This window comes from Squalius cephalus (genome assembly GCF_949319135.1).
Source record: "Squalius cephalus genome assembly, chromosome: 14".
Taxonomy (NCBI): Eukaryota; Metazoa; Chordata; class Actinopteri; order Cypriniformes; family Leuciscidae; genus Squalius; species Squalius cephalus.
Window position 1 is genome coordinate 32,758,160 of NC_137135.1, and position 19,003 is coordinate 32,777,162.

Sequence of the window (19,003 nt, forward strand, 5' to 3'; positions counted from 1 at the left end):
GGCAATTACATTGTAAAATCTTCAAAAAGTGTGTTCTCTTTTGTCTAATTAACATAGATATTTTGTGGTTCGCACAACACAATATTTTGAGTTTCTGTTGATTAAACCAATCTCATTCATTGTATTAGCATCATATTTTTTTATTCAATGAACTTAAAATTTTGTTTAAAAAAACTCTTAAGTAATACTGTAAATTATTTGCTTCCTTGTCATTTAAAACGTATTTAAAATATAAAATTTAAAATGTAAATTTAAAAAATAAAATTTTAAATGTAAAAAAAATAAATTCTTAATGGTCCTAAAAAAATATTTTTTTGTGAGATTCACATCCTTCACAGAATCTCCAAACGAGCAGATTTACATTCTCCTCAAATATCTTTTTATTAAAAATTTTACACTTTTTAAAAAGAATAATTACACAGAGGCACCAGTTGACTCTTTGTTTTTTTTTAAAAATGTCAGTTTTGCAGTAGGTGTAAAATATTTTACATGGCAAAGCAAAGCAGTAGTGAAGCACGCGCTGCAAATATAGTCATTAAATCATCATCATCGTCGTCAGTGAGGTCATCAAAAGCAGTATGCAAAACAATTTAGAAAGAATTATGACGTGTCTTCAGTCGTCCGACATACTCTGAGATCATAATTTTTTACAAAAATTGAAATACTGTGCGCATTATCACAATAAAACATGTTTGCGTGTCATTTGTGTAGTGCAATATGAACGTTCCATTCAGTGTCGCTGAAACTGTGTAAACATGTACTGTTTGTCCTTCTGTCTGAAAGGTTCTCAGTATTCCTCTTTAATGGTGGTCGATATATTGTCTGTCATCAAAGCGTTGTTGGTGCTGGAGACCATGGTGGCGCTGGCGTGACTGGGCATGCTGGGAGGAGTGGACGTAGAGCTCTGCTGAGCCTGCTGCAGTCGCTTCTTGTTCATTTTCCTTTCTTTGGCTCGTCTGTTCTGAAACCAGATCTTCACCTGTGAATCAGAGAGTCAACGTGATTTACCGTATTCAACAACCAATGAGCGTAGTAGACACATCCCAGCTACTCGTACTCGTGTGTGTGTGTGTGTGTGTGTGTGTGTGTGTGTGTGTGTGTTATTTTATATATATTTTTGTAATAGCTGTAGACACATCCCACCTACTCGTACTCGTGTGTGTGTGTGTGTGTGTGTGTGTGTGTGTGTGTGTGTGTGTGTGTGTGTGTGTGTGTTATTTTATATATTTTTTTGTAGTAGCTGTAGTAGACACATCCCATCTACTCGTGTGTGTGTGTGTGTGTGTGTATTATTTTATATATATTTTTGTAGTAGCTGTAGTAGACACATCCCATCTACTCGTGTGTGTGTGTGTGTGTGTGTGTGTGTATTTTTTTAATATGTTGTAGTAGACACATCCCATTTACTCGTGTGTGTTTTTTTATATATGTTTTTGTAGTAGTTGTAGTAGACACATCCCATCTACATGTGTGTGTGTGTGTGTGTGTGTGTGTGTGTGTGTGTGTGTGTGTTTGTGTGTGTGTGTGTGTGTGTGTGTGTGTGTGTGTGTTATTTTATATATATTTTTGTAGTAGCTGTAGTATACACATCCCATCTACTCGTGTGTGTGTGTGTGTGTGTGTGTGTGTGTGTATTTTTTTATATATTTTGTTGTAGTAGTTACAATCCATCTACTCGTGTGTGTGTGTGTGTGTGTGTGTGTGTGTGTGTGTGTGTGTGTGTTTTATATATTTTGTTGTAGTAGCTGTAGTAGACACATCCCATCTACTCGTGTGTGTGTGTGTGTGTGTGTGTGTGTGTGTATTATTTTATATATATTTTTGTAGTAGCTGTAGTAGACACATCCCATCTACTCGTGTGTGTGTGTGTGTGTGTGTGTGTGTGTGTGTATGTGTATTATTTTATATCTTTTTTTGTAGTAGCTGTAGTAGACACATCCCATCTACTCGTGTGTGTGTGTGTGTGTGTGTGTGTGTGTGTGTGTATTATTTTATATATTTTTTTGTAGTAGCTGTAGTAGACACATCCCATCTACTCGTGTGTGTGTGTGTGTGTGTGTGTGTGTGTATTATTTTATATATATTTTTGTAGTAGCTGTAGTAGACACATCCCATCTACTCGTACTCGTGTATGTGAGTGTTATTTTATATATATATATATATATATATATATATATATATATATTTTATTTATTTTTTTTTTTTTTTTTTATTCTCATTAGAGCTAATTCTAAGTATATAAGCATTTTTTTTATTTACATCATAAATTAAATTGATTTTTAAAACCTTAGATTTAAATTACCGGAGCTTTAGTCTGAACTAATTTCACTTTTCTGAGCTATTTTTTGCAATGATTTTTGTTATCACTTTATTTTAAGGCTACATGTACTTACTATAGTAATAACAGTAAATTATGCATAATTACAAGTAACTAACCCTAAACCAAACCGTAACCGTAACTCTATAGTAAGAACGTAGTTAATTAATATTACTCTTTACTTATTTGAGTAAGTTCTACGTCACCTTAAAATAAAGTGTAACCTGATATTTATCTAGTTGCAGATGGTCTTCTTAAACTGTTTGTCTGTTTATATATATATATATATATATATATATATATATATATATATAATTGTTTTGATTTTAGGGTGACACATGGATGTGTTCATGCTTTTTCTTCAGTTCAGCCTTACTATTTCTACATAATTAATGTGATTTTAAAAAGGCTATCCAAAAGTTACGAATTCAAAAATGGAATATTGCCTAAAAAACATTTGCGAATGAAGCAGCGTTTCCATCCCATGTGTTCGAGAGAACAAAATCATCACTTTCTGAGAAATTGGCGCAAAATATCTGTAATAAAAATAGAAGTTTCTGCAATCGGGGAAGCCACCGTGGCTTTTATTTCTCAATAAACGCATGTCATGTTATCTTGTGTTTGGGTTTTTGTTGCTCATTAGAAAAGATGATAGTCATTAGTAAGTTTTCCATTTAGCTATTTGTATGCACATTTTGGTATGTCTCATAAAAAACACTGCATGTGAACGCCAAGATGCACATCATCTTTTCAAGGAAATGTAGTACATTTAATTTTGGTGTTTTTCCTGTGTACCATTATATACATATCACCATTATCATATGTTCTTCTTATTATCTAATTTTGCCCTTTTACACAAAACTCAGTTATAATCAGACGGCATGAATTTGCAGGTTAATTTAACCTCCTCTTTCTGAGGGTTAATGACCCACCTGGCGTTCTGATAGGCTCAGGGCTCCGGCGAGCTCCGCCTTCCTTCTGATGGTGATGTATCGGCTGAAATGAAATTCCTTCTCCAGCTCCAGGCGCTGAACGTCACTGTACACCACTCGGTATTTGTCCTTCGTCCGCGTCTTCCCTCCTGCCGGCACAACAGGGATATTTCTCTTTTTAATTGTCATATTCAGTTGTGGTTGCTGAATTAAAAAAAAAAAAAAAAAAAAAATATATATATATATATATATATATATATATATATATATATATATATATTATAGAGAGCATTATTATCCATTTAATGGAATTAGTATATTTAAAAGATGTTTATTTGTATACAAATATTTCCAATAAGACAAAAACTGCAATTTGTATTCATAAAGAGCTTCATAATTTTCAGCTTATTAAAAGTCATGGGCAGCATTCTATATAAGGAGAAATGTCTTAAATTATTGTATAATAATTTCATGTTTAATGGGTTATTTCAATTTTTCTAGTGATAAAGTATCTTTACAAGCTGTTTAATTCATAAGATGTTATTAAAATTAAAAGTGAATTAAAACAAAAATAAATAATGAATTGATTTATTTATTTGAATCAATTAATTATATATGAAGTGCCTGACAGAACCATTTAAGTTCAAAGCAAATTCAATGTTAATAAATAATAAATAATAATATTGAAGTGTTGGATAGAAAAATGCACTAAAACAAAACTTCCCATGACTTATTAAGCTGAAAATCCCCTGATATTTTCAGTATTGCACAACATTTGTGTTCTTGGATTTTAGTTTAGAGTTGTGCAGCTTTGACTCTAGAAGAACAAATCAATCCCATCGATCTAAAATATCTATAATTTGATGAAATACATGACCGATTCATAGCTTTTTTTTTTTTTTTTTTTAGTTAGAAGGGGCATTTATAAATTGAGTAAATACAAAATAAATGGAAAGATGAAAAATGTTGTTGAAGGGTTTGGGTGTCAAAAAGGAAGTGTCACAGATGACATCTCAGTTCCTGTTTTCATAATCTGTCACCATCCAAGACACTTTTGGCACTAATAACGTGAATATTCCTCTACAGAGGCTGATGAAGAATATCACTGTGGTAAACCACTTTTCTATTCCTCTCACAGTTTTTGGTTCCTCTTGAGATGTTGTTTGCCTGATGTTCTGTTAGCGTTAACCACGTTCTGACATTAGACAGCCTCGTCTTACCCCTCCTAAACCCCACTTTAAATCTTAAGTCACACTTAAAATGTGTCAATGTGATTACGATATGTAAGTAACAACGCAGGTGTTTGAATGACTTTTAAACAGTTTTGATGCTTTATTTCCTAATGCAATGATATTCAAATATTCATAAGAGTGAATTCAGAGTCCAAATATGTTTGAGATTGCTGTATGCTAAGTACTTTTGTCTTAAAACATCTTTAATGTTGTGGCACAGAAACATTGGACATTTTCAGAATCATTTTTCAGCAGATCCAGTTTTGTTTGCATTTCAGTTTCCATCAACAACATGTTTTTCATTGTTCCCCTCATCTTTCTGTTTGATACAAAACATTTAAAATCGACATGAAATCCAAATTGACCCTATTTACTTTGTTGGTGCACATTACTAGTCTTGTGTTGAATAATTTATCCATGCAAGTTGATTAATACACACAAAAAAATATCAAAATCTGAAAATCTGCTTCCCAGCAAGCTGAATGGAACGCCCACTTTTTTTTTTAGATCCAATCAATTCCCAGTGGGATAAAACAAGCCACGCCCTCAATTTTTCTCATTCAGTTTTCCGTTTCAGAAAATACATCACAATACTAAAGTAAAGTCGTTCACAACTTCCGGTTCACGGTGACTTTAACAAGTCAAGTCAGCTTTATTTATAGCTTTATACAATACAGATTGCTCCAAAGCAGCTTTACAATGATAACAGGAAAATGATTTAATGAAGCAAACAAAGATCATTTCGGCTGTGTAGCAACTCTAAAGGAAACAGTGTCATTGAAGTCAGTTATTAAATTAGTTCATTTTTAATCTATAAAGCAGTGATGTCATCCACCAGCTCAGTTCAGTTCTCACGCAATAGTGTGTCAGTGCAGTCAAATCAATAATATTGTTGAATATTAAGTGTCCCCAACTAAGCTAGCCTGAGGTGACGGTGGCAAGGAAGCCAAACTTCATCAGCTGACAGAATGGAGAAAAAAACCTCGTGAGAAACCAGGCTCAGTCAGTCCTCTGGCCAATCAATGAACATGTGTCCCGGTAAACAATTACCATCTTTCAACGTTGAAATATGGTTGAAAATAAGTCGGTCCGCCTTGGACTGGTTTACGACGTGATTTCAACTAAGTAGTTTCCGCCGGACTATTTGACTATGTGTTTTCAACTGATCATCAAAGACAGGATAAGTCTGTTATACATGCTAAAATAACGGAGAAAAACAAACTACCAAACCATGTTCATTATTATCTCAAATAACTTTAAAGAGTTTTACATATTCCATCAAGACATTGAAGATCGACCTGTTTTCAACGCTGAAAAGTCGTAATTTGACGTTGAAGATTTACGTCTATTCAACGACGTCTAATAGACGGCGTTTTGCTAGCTGGGGTGATTATGATTTAGGCTGCATCACAAGTCATAAATTAAAAAAATGCTGCATTTCAAGGTAGGAGGGCATCAAGGCACATCTGAATCTAATGTCTCCTAGGTTCCTTCATCTGCTCGATTGTTAAAGGCAGCATAGATGGATCCTTCACTGCCTTTATATCCCACAATCCATGTCTTCCATTCTATGACAGTTAAAGGGCACCTATTATGCAAAATTCACTTTTACATGGTGTTTGAACATAAATGTGTGTTGGCATTGTGTGAGCAAAACCACCCTAGAATGATAAAAATCCACCCAGTAGTTTTTTTACTATCTCAATAAATCATAAGCACTGTCTCAGAACGCCCTGTTCTAAGATTGCTCTCACTGTGACGTAGAATTGCGCTAAGCCCCACCGACGTGGTTTGATTGACAATCTGGTTTTGGCATAGACCCCGCCCTCGGTGATCTGTACACCATCCTCCATTGTTTCAACGACAGCCGCTAATGTCTCCTAAGAAGTGTAGGTGTTCTGTTGTGGGATGTAAGAATGGATATAGTAGTCTTCACTGACATCAGAGCCACTGAAAACGCAGCGGATGGATTTTATTTATGAAGAAAAGGCGCCACTTAAACTTCCTAAATACGTTTATGTTTGCGCAAATCATTTTCTGACTGACTTTTTAGTGTTTAGTGAACGAGGGTTAAAGTTAATCCTCAAGTGTGGATCGTTGCCTACTGTTCGCGATCCAACGTCACCTCCAGAAGAAGTAAGTGTATTTTATGATTTTTGAGCAAATAGTCATTTCAATCGATGTCAGCCAGTTCAACAACAAATGCGTCTAAAGCTATTTATTGTCGTCGTCATAGGATGTCTCAACAAACAACGTCAGACAGTTTTATGTCACGTATCATTTTTTGCAGCAATTACAAATGTAAATAAATTAAGGTCTGCTCTATCTCCATAGACAGTATATAAACATCTATCTGGCTGCAGCATATGTTTTCTGGTTCTGTATAGCCATCTTCTCACATTTGCCATATAAGCACCTGTACGACAAGTAGGCTAATGTCAACATGACGCAACAGCAACCCTGGCATAAATATAATTTCGTTTGTACTTCACAATTTGTGTGTGTGTGTGTGTGTGTGTGTGTGTGTGTGTGTGTGTGTGTGTGTGTTGCACATCGATAATTGCAAAGGGGACGCGATTAAAACTTTGTAAGTACATAAATGTATCAAATAACCATTCCGAGACGTTTAGTCCATTCTCATTCGTGTTTATTCTGTGCCGGAGTCTCTTCATCATCTGGGTCCAGCAGGGCGGGGATATGCAGCTCATTTACATTTAAGGTGGTACACACCAAAACAGCTCTTTTTAAAACAGGCCCCAAAAATGACATTTTCAAATGGTTATAATAAATTAACTGTGGGGTATTTTGTGCTGAAACTTCACAAATACATTCTGGGGACACCCAAGACCAATATTACATCTTGTAAAAAGGGGCATAGTAGGTGCCCTTTAAGCCAAAGCTGCTTTAAAGCAAGCACCCAAGATTAGCAAAAACATAGCGTAACGCTGCGGTACAGAGGGAAGGAGACTAGAGGCTGTTATTTTTTAGTGGATGTCAATAGAGGAGAGGCTTCACTACAGTGAATAAACTACTTTTGTGGGAAAACGGCTTATCATTTAATCACTCAGCAGCTCATCGGCTAATCTTCAACATGTTTGCTCTTTGCAGGGTTGATCTATTTTTAGAGTTTACACCGTTTTTTGGTTTTTTTTGCTGTTTTATAAGAGAAGTCACGGACAGGTATGATTCAGTTTATGGCACTTCTCATTTATTTCTATGGTCTCCGCAAACAGTGATTGACTGTCACACAACTCTGAATGAAATTCAGTGACGTCAAGACTGATTGGTTATCAAGGCACACGTGATCACTTTCTTCCCTCATATCTCCCAATAATAATACTATCTCTGGTTAAACTAAAAAATAAAGATGGCGCCTGGAAGCTGCATTGGTGAACGATGGTAAATGTACAGTTTTGACCAACTTTTTTCAAATTTGATGTTATTTATAGCAATAAATTACTATTCTGTTAATAAAATATTCGCTTAGTTATCACCAAAGCTCGCTCTGTTTTGTTGTAGATCATTAAACCGTTATGCTGTATTCTGCTGCCAGGCCAGTAGTTGGCGATGTCACTTGTAATAAGCATGCACATGATGTCACCATTTTCACAAATTTGTGTTTTTGTAGTTTACAAAGAAATTATAACAGTCTCGTTTTCAAAACCGTGCACTTTGAAACTGGTTTTCAAACGTTTGTGTTTTCAGGACCCCAAAACATTATAAAAAGTGTACAGGCCTGTCTGTTTATAAGTGAGATTTTGGGTTTAATAACGGCCAGAAACTAAAGCAGCAGTGTTGTAAACAAATCCTTCAGCACTGAGGAAAAACTAGAACAAACCCCTGTGCATTTGAGAGATTTCTGATCTTTGGAAATATATTTAAATCTTCCTGTGAATTACAAAAAGAGTGGAAGTTTTGCAACCGAGCTTTACAAGCTACATTGATAAACATCAGTCAAATACAGTGTTTATGTCTACATGTGGCCATCATCAGGTATTTGTCCAATCAAATGCTTCAGTAAACATACAGTATACCAAACACTCAGATTTCTGTTTTAGCATATCTGTGTAAATTTGAAATCTGCACACTATTAATCTGAAATTTACGCTATTGTAATTTCTATTTCACTCATATTGCCTCAATTCTCCTCCAAAGCACCGCATTCAGTGTTATTACAGCGTTTCCTGCTGGTCTGTATCGATCTGAGTGTGTCTGATATCAGATCGCACACGTGTGTGCATGCAAACACAACAAAAAAAAATAATAATAATAATAATTTGTTTACTTGAAATAAAATAAAAATATATATATAAAAAACATAAACATTTTATTCCAGTTAGCTGCCAAAGCAATATTTCTCATTTTAATTTACGTGATGTACTAAACACTCTTAGAAGAAAATAGGTTCTGTCAGACACTTCATATAAAAGACTTTATATACATGAAGACGGTGCACTCATATTGCTATGAATGGGAGAAAGTGTGACTCTCAAATAAGTCCCGCCTTCTAAATAAAAGAGCCAATCACCAATTGGTAAAGTCATCGCATCCCTGCAGCTGCCGTTAGAAGTCGTTAAAATCATATACTCTCTTGAGTAGGTACATATTTTGAATACGTAATTACTTTACAACAGCTAAAAACATATGTTACATCCGTCATGTTGTCATCATCATGTGACCTATACCAGCATCAGTTATGTCGCTTCACCTTCATTCATAAATCCTCTCCTGTGGCTTCATGCAAGTGTAAAGTATTTTTCTCCATTTAAAGAGATAGGAACTGTACTTGCATGACTGAAATAGAGTTTTTGGGGTTTCCCACCATTTTATGGATTTAGTTTTAATTAATTAATTATGTTTAAATTAAAGTTTTATGAATTAAGCAGCTACTAAACATACTTTATCACTAGAAAAAAATAATAATAACCCCTTATACATGACATTTCTCCTTATATAGAACCTTTTTGACCTTTGTGTTCTTTAAAAATGAGTCAAGAAACCTAGAGTATATATAACCACAACTTTTTTCCTAAGAGTGAACTAAGAAAAATCTATATAGACTTTTTTTTGAAGTAATAAAAATGACAACAACTTAAACTAAAATGAAAACGTGAAATATACAAATGAAAACGAATTAAAAATATTTATAATAGTATCCCAATGATACTAAAACAAGAAGGAACCGCGCATATAGACTGAAACTCTTTCTCAATAGTTTTCTTCCCTTTTCTCCTGCAGCTTTGGCTGACGTGTGTAAACACACACACACACACACACACACACACACTGAGTCTGGTCCCCTTATCAGTGTTCTCCGGTCCTCCCACAGTGCACACAGCAGGGTGCGGCCTACGCCTCAGACTCACTGGCCTCTGCCGTTATTAGCTTTTCACAAAATCTTTCACTTTGTCGACAGGACGTTCGACTCTCAAGACGCCTTGTGTTTAGACACAGATGAATAATCGAGCAGGTAACATTGAGCAACACCGCTCCACCTTCATACACGTTGGCATCACACACCTCTGACTCACTGTGTCTCTGTACGAAAGATGGCGCCTCTGCGCTCTCGTTTATCTCCTTCCTTAAATGAACATTGTGACATTACTAAGACATAATATGTTTGGTAATGACCATCTGAGAATCCTGGGGAAACCAATTATTTGTACAGCGGTTACAAAACCGCCTTCATGAACTAACAGAAGATCTTGTTAAGTGGGTGTAAAATGTAGTCGTTTTAAATGGATAACTGATTTTTACAGTGGTTTATCTCTTCAAACCGGTTATAAGAAGGCAAAAAAATTAAACTTGGATCAGTGTACACTCAGTAAATGAGGGTTTACAGTGTTTAACCTCATTATAACGTGCACATATACACGCAACTCATCACAGTCATATGATGTGCTGTAATAAACATAGCAGGAAGAGGTTCACACATAGATAAAGACAGAAGCGCGTATCTGTTAGATCTGCCAAATACTAGTGTGCTGCCTACCTAGACTGTATTTTAAGGCATCACAGACTAGTGTTATTTTCATTTTATTTTATATGTGTGTGTGTATATATATATATATATATGAAACAGAAGTTGCAATAGTCTTTTCTTTCCTTGTGTGATGTATATTCAAGTGAGACGGCTTCTCAAACAAGAACAAATGTAGGGTGGGACTTGATTTTGTCCGTGGGGAATTGATTGGATGTTTGTGGTTTGCTATTGGTGGATCTCATGTGAGTGACAGGTTGCCCCGCCCTCACGCCAGTAAACATCATCAGAGAAGAGAAGAGATGAGCTGCAAGAGGGAGGGGAGGTTACTTTAATTAAAGATCACGTGGCACATGAATTAAAAAAAGAAATATTATAATGATGTGCACGGATTAATCATTTATAATATATACTGCAATATTCCATAAAATAAGAATTAAGGGAAACACTTCATTTTGATGGTCCCTTTTGAACATTCTGTTGACTATAAGTAACTCTGCAACTACATGTCAACTAACTCTCATTAGATTATTAGTAATCTGTCTGCTTAATATCTGCTAACACTTTACTTTGATGCTCCCCAACAGACAACCACATGTCAACTTATTTTAACCCTACCAGTCTACTAATAGTCTACTAACACTCTAATGAGAGTTAATAGACATGTAGGTGCAACATTACTTATAGTCAACAGAGTGTGTTGTGTTAAAGTGACCACCAAAAAAAGTGAAACTGAATTAAGAATTTGTCCTTTTTTACTTCATGGTGACTTTCAACTAAATGGTAATTAGAAATGTTGCTTTGGCAACTAGCTGATAAAAAGTTTACATTTTTATATTTCATTTTATTTCAGTTAACATTTACTTAATTTCAATTAACGATTCAAGTTATGGTTTTAGTTTTAGTCTTAGTTACCTATAATATTAATAACCCTGTCACAGACTGTTGCAAAAGTTAAGCCGTCTTCCACAAAAACCTTACTTTGCCTAAATTCAAATGCAGTTTTTAATTCCCATAATTCATTGTGATGAGCTCAGATAAAAAAAAATGCAAGATGGTGGACGAGGCAAGGGAAATGTTGATTATACTCATAATTTCTCTGATACAGAAATGCATTGATAAGCAGATAATTTGAATTAAAACTGTCTATTTTACCAAATATATCTTTGTGTAATGTTCTTAGCAACATCCTGACATCAAACTCTGTTCAGATCAGTCAGTATGAGGTTTTCAGTGAGGAAGCTCAGTAATAGACGGACAGTAAACAGATCACTTGACTGCTTTCGAAGCAAACTGTGAAGGGGTCAACTGTGCCAGGATTCAATTCAATAATAGATAGAAATTTAGTCAGAATCTGGAGTGGTAAATACCTACATTATTATAACTAACAGATCAAAATAAAGTCCTATTTATCACAACACATGTCAGAAGCATTAGGCGTCTATTACTGTTGTCCAGTAGGGGGCAACAATGATTACATTTAAAAGAGTGAAAAATACTTTTTCATAAAATAAAAGCTAATAAATGAAATGCATTCTGTTAGGGATAGGGTTTGGATATGGGTTAATCTGTTGTCATTATCATAACTCTATATAACAACAAAAGAAGTCAACAGTATGTCACTACTGAGATAAGTAAAGTGATTTAGATAAGTTATACTGGTAGGCTACACGTGTGTGTTTTCTAAGGAAAAAGTAGAGTGGAAAATTAAACCAGTTCAGATTAGCGTTTCATTTTTTTCCCAGCTGTATTTCCTGAACATTCTCATATTTGTTTTTGTCACATGGTCTATAATCTGCTCGTGATGATATCAGAACATTTGAACAGTCAAACACGATGACCACATTTGCATCTAGTCCAACAGTGTTAGACAACGGCCCTTTGAAAGCTGAAGACAAAACTAATGAGCGTGACTTCATTTCCTCCTTTTGGCCTGTTTAAGAAATATGCACAGACTGCAGTTCATTGTTATTGACCAAAAATAAGACTGATCGTATACACCAATTTATTTACCGTTATATTTTTACATTTACCACTAATTTGAATTATTCATTGTTAAGTTGCTTTGGAACAATATATATATTGTGAAAAGTGTTATACAAATAGGTTTGAATTGAAATGGATCAAATTGGATTTGGAGGCCAAATATGATTTAGCAAAAACAACAAATCCAGACCATTAAAAAGATGCAAATCCAGGCCATTAAAAAGATTTGTGTTTCATGCAACACAAATCTTTTAGAACTAAATGAAATGTGAACATCTCTAAGAGTCTCGCTCCGTCTGAGCTTTATAACTGTGCCGACCTGACTGTGTGTGACACATTTACACAAATATTCCCAGAAGAGATTAGTTTATCACTTGGTAAACTATTAGCCATAATGCACTTCTGATAAGGCCGCAAACATCTATTATTGACTGTTCAACTACACGCTCCTTCAGATCTCCAGATGTTGTAGAACATCAAGGATCAAACGGATGAATTATGCTGGTATTTTGATCTCTCAGCTGTAAACCACAGGCCTTAAGCATGACTGATTCATAAACTGATCTGTATTTAAATCAGATGTGACTGTAGGTCACAATAAGCAAAACTATTCCTACAGCACAATAGAAGTTAGCACACCTAAAATGCTGTGCAGAAAGGAGCAGGTTTTCAGAGTATTAGATACTGTATGTGTAAGCTAAACTTTCACTTTCTGTGGTCTTAAAATGGTGCATTGAATGGTATCAGGTGATTATACTGTAGCAGTTTTGATCATGTTACTGTATGATTTCCATATTCATAAACCATGGTTTTTAGGTGGTACTTCAACATGCTTTAAAGAATAACATGGTTTTATATGTTCAAAAACACGGTATCACCATGATGCATGTATAAATGCTGTACTATATTTCCAAAAAGCATGAGATCACAGGGAACATGTCTAAAAAAAAACATGGTCTTACCATGATGCATGTCCAAAAAGCATGGCATTGTCTATTACCAGTCATATTGCCAAAAAGCTACTACTACTACTATGCATTACATAAAAGCATCGAGATTACATGGTATTACCATTATGCATGCCTAAAAACATGGTATTACCAATGGTATTGTCCAAAAAAAATTGCTGTTGTCTAAAAAAACACTGTATTACTATGTTTTGTTTCATAAAAGCATCAAATTACATGGTATTATCATGATTTATGTCTAAAAGCACTTTATTTTACAGTACTGTTACCCATGTTACACATACTATGTTCTTATTATAGTTAATATTACAATAACTGGGTAATAATAAATACTAACCCTGAACATACCCCTAAACCTAACCTTAACCCATGTAGTTATCTTATATTACCCAGTAGTACACTGTGAGTACAAGTAAGTGCACGTACTTTAAAATAAAGCGCAACCAAAAGAATGGTATTACTAATGGTATTGTCGAAAAACACTGTAGACTTTTTTTCTTTCTTTTTTTCAATAAAAGCATCATGGTATTTCCAAGATGAATGTCTATAAGACATGGTATTACCAATAGTATTGTACAGAAACACTGTACTGATATGGTTTATTTCTTAAAGTCATCAAATTTCATGGTATAACCATTGTAAGTGTCTGGAAAACATGGTATTACCAATGGTATTGTCCAAAAACACTGCACTGTATATTTCACAAAAGCATCAAGTTATATCATACATGTCTAAAAAAAGACCTCCAATGTGGAACTACGATGCATGGTATTTTTGGATCGTGTAGAGGAAGTGAAAGAGTGTGATGTGAGCCAGTATTGAGCACTGGAGGGTTTAGGGGTCAGGAGAGGTGCTGATCTCTCACCAGTGTTCCCGGCGGGACCCGCGGCGCGTCTCATCCAGTCCTGCGGCTCTTCTCTCTCCAGCAGCGCCTGATCCACCGGCGGAATGCTGTTGACCTCCACGCCGTTAACCGGCAGCGAGTGACCCGTCCCGTGGCCATAGAGCGGCGGCCACTCTTCACGCGAACCCGGGCCGAACCCGGGACTCCACGAGCTGCCGGTGTGATGCAGGTCATTCCCGAGGGCAGGACCCGGGTGGTACCCGCTGTAGTCCGGGTACGGGGCGGACGGGTACACGTTCAGGTGAGGCTGGTGGCTGAGGTTCAGGTGTCTCGCGGGGTTGCCGTACATGGCCGTGTCCAGCAGGAAGCTCACGGACATTTTCCTCGCGAGCTGAAAGTTTTACTTTAACTGAACTTCACCTTGCCTGAGCGCTCGCGAGCGCGCGTTTGTTTGCCCAGCGCTGACGTCACACCGGGACACCCACCTGAGCTGATTTATGGCACGCGCACACACAGGTGCCGCCGACTGTCCGGAAGTCCTATCCCCCTGAACAACAGAGAGCTGAACATAGATAGTTGAAGGCCCGAATGCCGCTATCGACGCTTTATCTCCGACGCCACATCTCTATTAGAATATAAGACTCTGACGCGCGCTCGAGTGCCTGGCATGTTAAGAGCATTTACATTTCACATAGGCTAAAGGTCACAAATTTGACCTGAACCGTCCAGGATGCTTTACTTGATGATTAAGATAACAGGCATAGCCTACCTGTGCAAAAATGTGATGAAGGTCATTATGATGGTGATGATCAGAATGCTAACATGGCATGTCATCTAGTAGGCTATAGCCTATCAAGGGAGATTTTGATTAAGATCACCATGAGAAATGATAGAAGTGAGGATGATGATTTGAGTGATATCTTTCAGTGATGACGATGATGTTTGGGGTGATGAAGGCCGTGGTGATGATGATGATGATGATGTGGCGCTGGAATCTCACGGCAGGTTTTCGGGGAGTCAGAGCGGCGCTCGTGACTCTACATCAGAAAGCGCTCGTGCATTTCAAAGGGTCTCGCGCGGCGCACATCAAAGAGCCGCAATAAAAGCGACAAACGAGCGACACTGTAAATCAAGGCCTCTGTATTGAAATGATGATAACAGGCGGGATTCTGCTTCCTCTGACAGACGTGAGAACCGAGAGAACGTGTTCTCAGGCTTGGAGACACTGATGCTGCGAGTAATGCCACTTTACATTCACACTTACACTGCCTTTATTGTCATTCAGCACGTAGAGCTCATTATTTTACAATAGCCTATATTTTATCATGATAAATTATCATTTTATATTATTGCATGGTTTGTTATTATATTGCAATTGGTTATATTGTTATTTACAAATAGTGCATTGATTATATACATTTATTATATTTGGGGTTAATATTAATATATATTATATTAATATAAACATTAAATAATGTTTATATTTAAAACTTTTTTAAATAGCCTAATTTCTCTGCTAAAAGGCCAAAACGTTCTGTTTTGCTGTTTGGTTCGGTTTTTCTTGTCACACTAAATATAAAGTGTAGAGATTATTATAGATCTTTATTGTATTCTTAGAAGGCTGGGAAGTGGGAAGACGATTTTTAAATCCTGTTCATTTTTTTCATGTTTGGCCTCATGGGGGCAGTAAACCACTGTCAGACACTGTCTTCAGTTCCCATTACCATAGACATTCTCATGACAAATCACTGATCCTCTACCCGATGATGAGCAAGAACTTTTATTCAGTCTAAAATGTATTTGACATGAATTACTATGTGAGTTTTAACATTCATTAAAGGGATAGTTCACCCCAAAATGAAAATTCATTATGCCAAACCCGTATGAGTTTCTTTCTTCTGTTGAACACAAAAGAAGAAATGTTGGACAGTTGACGGTAGCCATTGGCTTTCATAGTAGGAAAAAAAAAATACTATGGAAGTCAATGGCCAGATTGGCCACTGTCAACTGTCCGGTTACTTACATTCTTCAAAATCAATTTGTGTTTAAAAGAAGCAAGAAACTCACACATGGTTTGGAACAACTTGAGGGTGAATAAATGATGACATTTTTGGGAGAACTCTTTAAGGACACCTAGCCTAAACTTTTACATTGTAGTGCAAATGGTTTGAACTCAAATCAAGTTAAGTCAAGTCAACTTTTTTTTTTCCTAGTGCTTTTTGCAATACATATTGTTTCAAAGCAGCTTTACATTGATAACCGGAAAGGTTTATTTATAAGCTTTAATTTTCCTTTAGTAACCGGATCGGATGGATGCTGTCAGCAGACTTACATTTTCATTCTCTAGGTAAGTAAAAGTAAAAAGGAGATACATGTAAGTGTAGATGAGTGTTGATAAACACCCTATTAAAATATTCTCAATCAGCAATACCCCCAGATTTACCCTGGGTTACACACATGTGCAAAAACTTGTCTAGAATGAAATACAATAGAACAAATGTAAACAAGAAACAATTTGTTTCACATTCACACACATGTTTCTATGAATTTTAAGCTGCACTGTGTCAAATGTTCTCCCATACATGTCATTTTTCTCTCTCTCTCTCAGATGCACACACAGTTTCCATCTCTTTCCCCTTTTGTCCACTTAAAATAAGCATTCTCAAGTGTATACACACACACACACACACAAAGTTGATCGTTGAGCAGCATTTGGATTGACCATCTCTCCTCCTCCATTTCCTGTCTGAGATGAGAGTCTGAGCTCTGACTTCATCATGTTCCACGTTCATCCGTCATATTTGAGACGGTCCAGCCGTGCATCCTCAGAAGCGACCCAAACCTTGACCTCCGAATGCAAAAAATCAAACTCATGGAGGAATATTTGTGTCAAATAAAGAAACTTTTCTGGGTTTTTTTTTTTCTAATAATAATAATGCTTAATTTAGGTATTTTTCAGTTGCATGCATGCTGTGTGTAAATGTGTATGTTTATGTGAAGTGACTTATTGGCAAATGTAAACCTTTTTACCATGCCATTTGGTCCTGAAGAAACGTGTGTATTTATTGTTATAGGTCAAATAGCATCAATCCTCATGTTATGCATGTTTTTTTTTTTTTATATGAATTGAAATGCATAATTTAGTGTATGCAATATTTATGCAACAAATGCACAGAATATCCATATGTTAACTTACCACAGGAACTCCTGTCTCATTTCCTAAACAAAAATAAACAGCTCTTGAGATGTATTTACTGGAAAATACCAATTCCACCCACAATAAAGTTTTCCCCAAAGTTCACCAGATGTTCTGCTTAAAATAGATAAAAACAAGATTATAAAAGCAGGAGTGAGGTTTTATTGTTAGCTTTGCTGTTTCTGGGCCAGATATAGAGATTTAGTTTCACACTCAGCATTTCTCCGACGTCTGTTAGTGTCATCTAAACCACAGCTCTTTAAGCAGGACGTGTGGCGCTGCGGTTATCCTTCGTATAACAGGATATTTCCCTCTGTGAGACACCCAATTCATATTTAACTGTTTATTAATCTCAATAGGGATTAATGTCTGTTCAGATCACATTAACATCAGCGCTCATGAGGAATATTCTGTCCGTTTTTATAGTGGAAAAAATGTCCACTGCCAATTAAATACAGTAGATTTAATATTAAATTAAACTTCAGGCATGCACATATATCTAAACAAGTTTGTGTTACTTTACCAATATACAAAATACTGGTCCAATACTATATTCTGAAATTGTTTTATTAGAAACAACAATAAAAACACGTTGAATAATGTAATAATTTTAATAATGTTCTTTGAGTGGTGCTTTGATGTTATAGATTGTTGCCAGGGTGTTTCGCAGTTGCTAAGGTATTCGTTGTGTTGCTATGTGGTAAATACAGCGTTTTGGTGGTTGCCTATAGACATGAATTTAAGGCATCATAGCAATGCTTGTGATGTATTCCAAAAAATGTGTGTGCGTGTGTGTGTATCACACATTATATAAACACAAACTTTTATTTTAGAATCAATTCATTGCGATTAATCGATTTGACAGCACAGTGTGTGTGTGTGTGTGTGTGTGTGTTATTTTATATATTTTTTGTAGTAGATAGCCTGTAGTAGACACATCCCATCTACTCGTACTCGTGTGTGTGTGTGTGTATTATTTTATTTTTTTTTTTTTGTAGTAGCTGTAGTAGACACATCCCATCTACTCGTACTCGTGTGTGTGTGTGTGTGTGTGTGTGTGTGTGTGTGTGTGTGTGTGTGTGTGTGTGTGTGTGTGTGTGTGTGTGTGTGTGTGTGTGTTAATGAGCTGTTTTTTAGTTGAGTGTGTTACTGTGACATTCCAACTTTAGAGACTTTAAAAGGAAGCACCTCCTCCTCCCAAAGGACACACACACACACACACACACACCCACCATTTACTGACAGAGGCCTGACCAATTAGTTCCTTCAGTGGCTCTTTATGAGACGGGCTGCAGATAAAGCGAGCTGTGAGAGAATGCAGAGAGCCACATGCTCCGGTGCTTTTGTTTACTGTCCTCAACTCAGTCTGACTAATGAGAGCGTTTACTGACCCAAGATCAGCATTACATGCCTCAACCAAACCAACAATGTGAGTCTGAGCCACAGGAGAGCTGATCCTGGGTCAGTGTTTATGTGCAACGGATGTCAGAATCTCTGAGGCAGGAGAGTTTTGGATGAAACTGCTAACAGACACTCATTTTAGTGCTG

At 36.2% G+C, this 19,003-nt stretch overlaps 1 protein-coding gene across 1 annotated transcript; it reads right to left on the minus strand.

Annotated features, from left to right (window-relative positions):
- Positions 1–359: 359 nt before the first annotated feature.
- cdx1a (caudal type homeobox 1a) lies at positions 360–14,905 on the minus strand. Its single transcript, XM_079893497.1, has 3 exons — positions 14,281–14,905; positions 3,250–3,398; positions 360–979 (listed from the first exon to the last, which is right to left on the minus strand). The coding sequence occupies exons 1-3, from the start codon at positions 14,636–14,638 to the stop codon at positions 788–790; spliced, it is 699 nt and encodes a 232-aa protein (XP_079749623.1). The 5' UTR covers positions 14,639–14,905; the 3' UTR covers positions 360–787.
- Between the last annotated feature and the right edge of the window lie 4,098 nt (positions 14,906–19,003).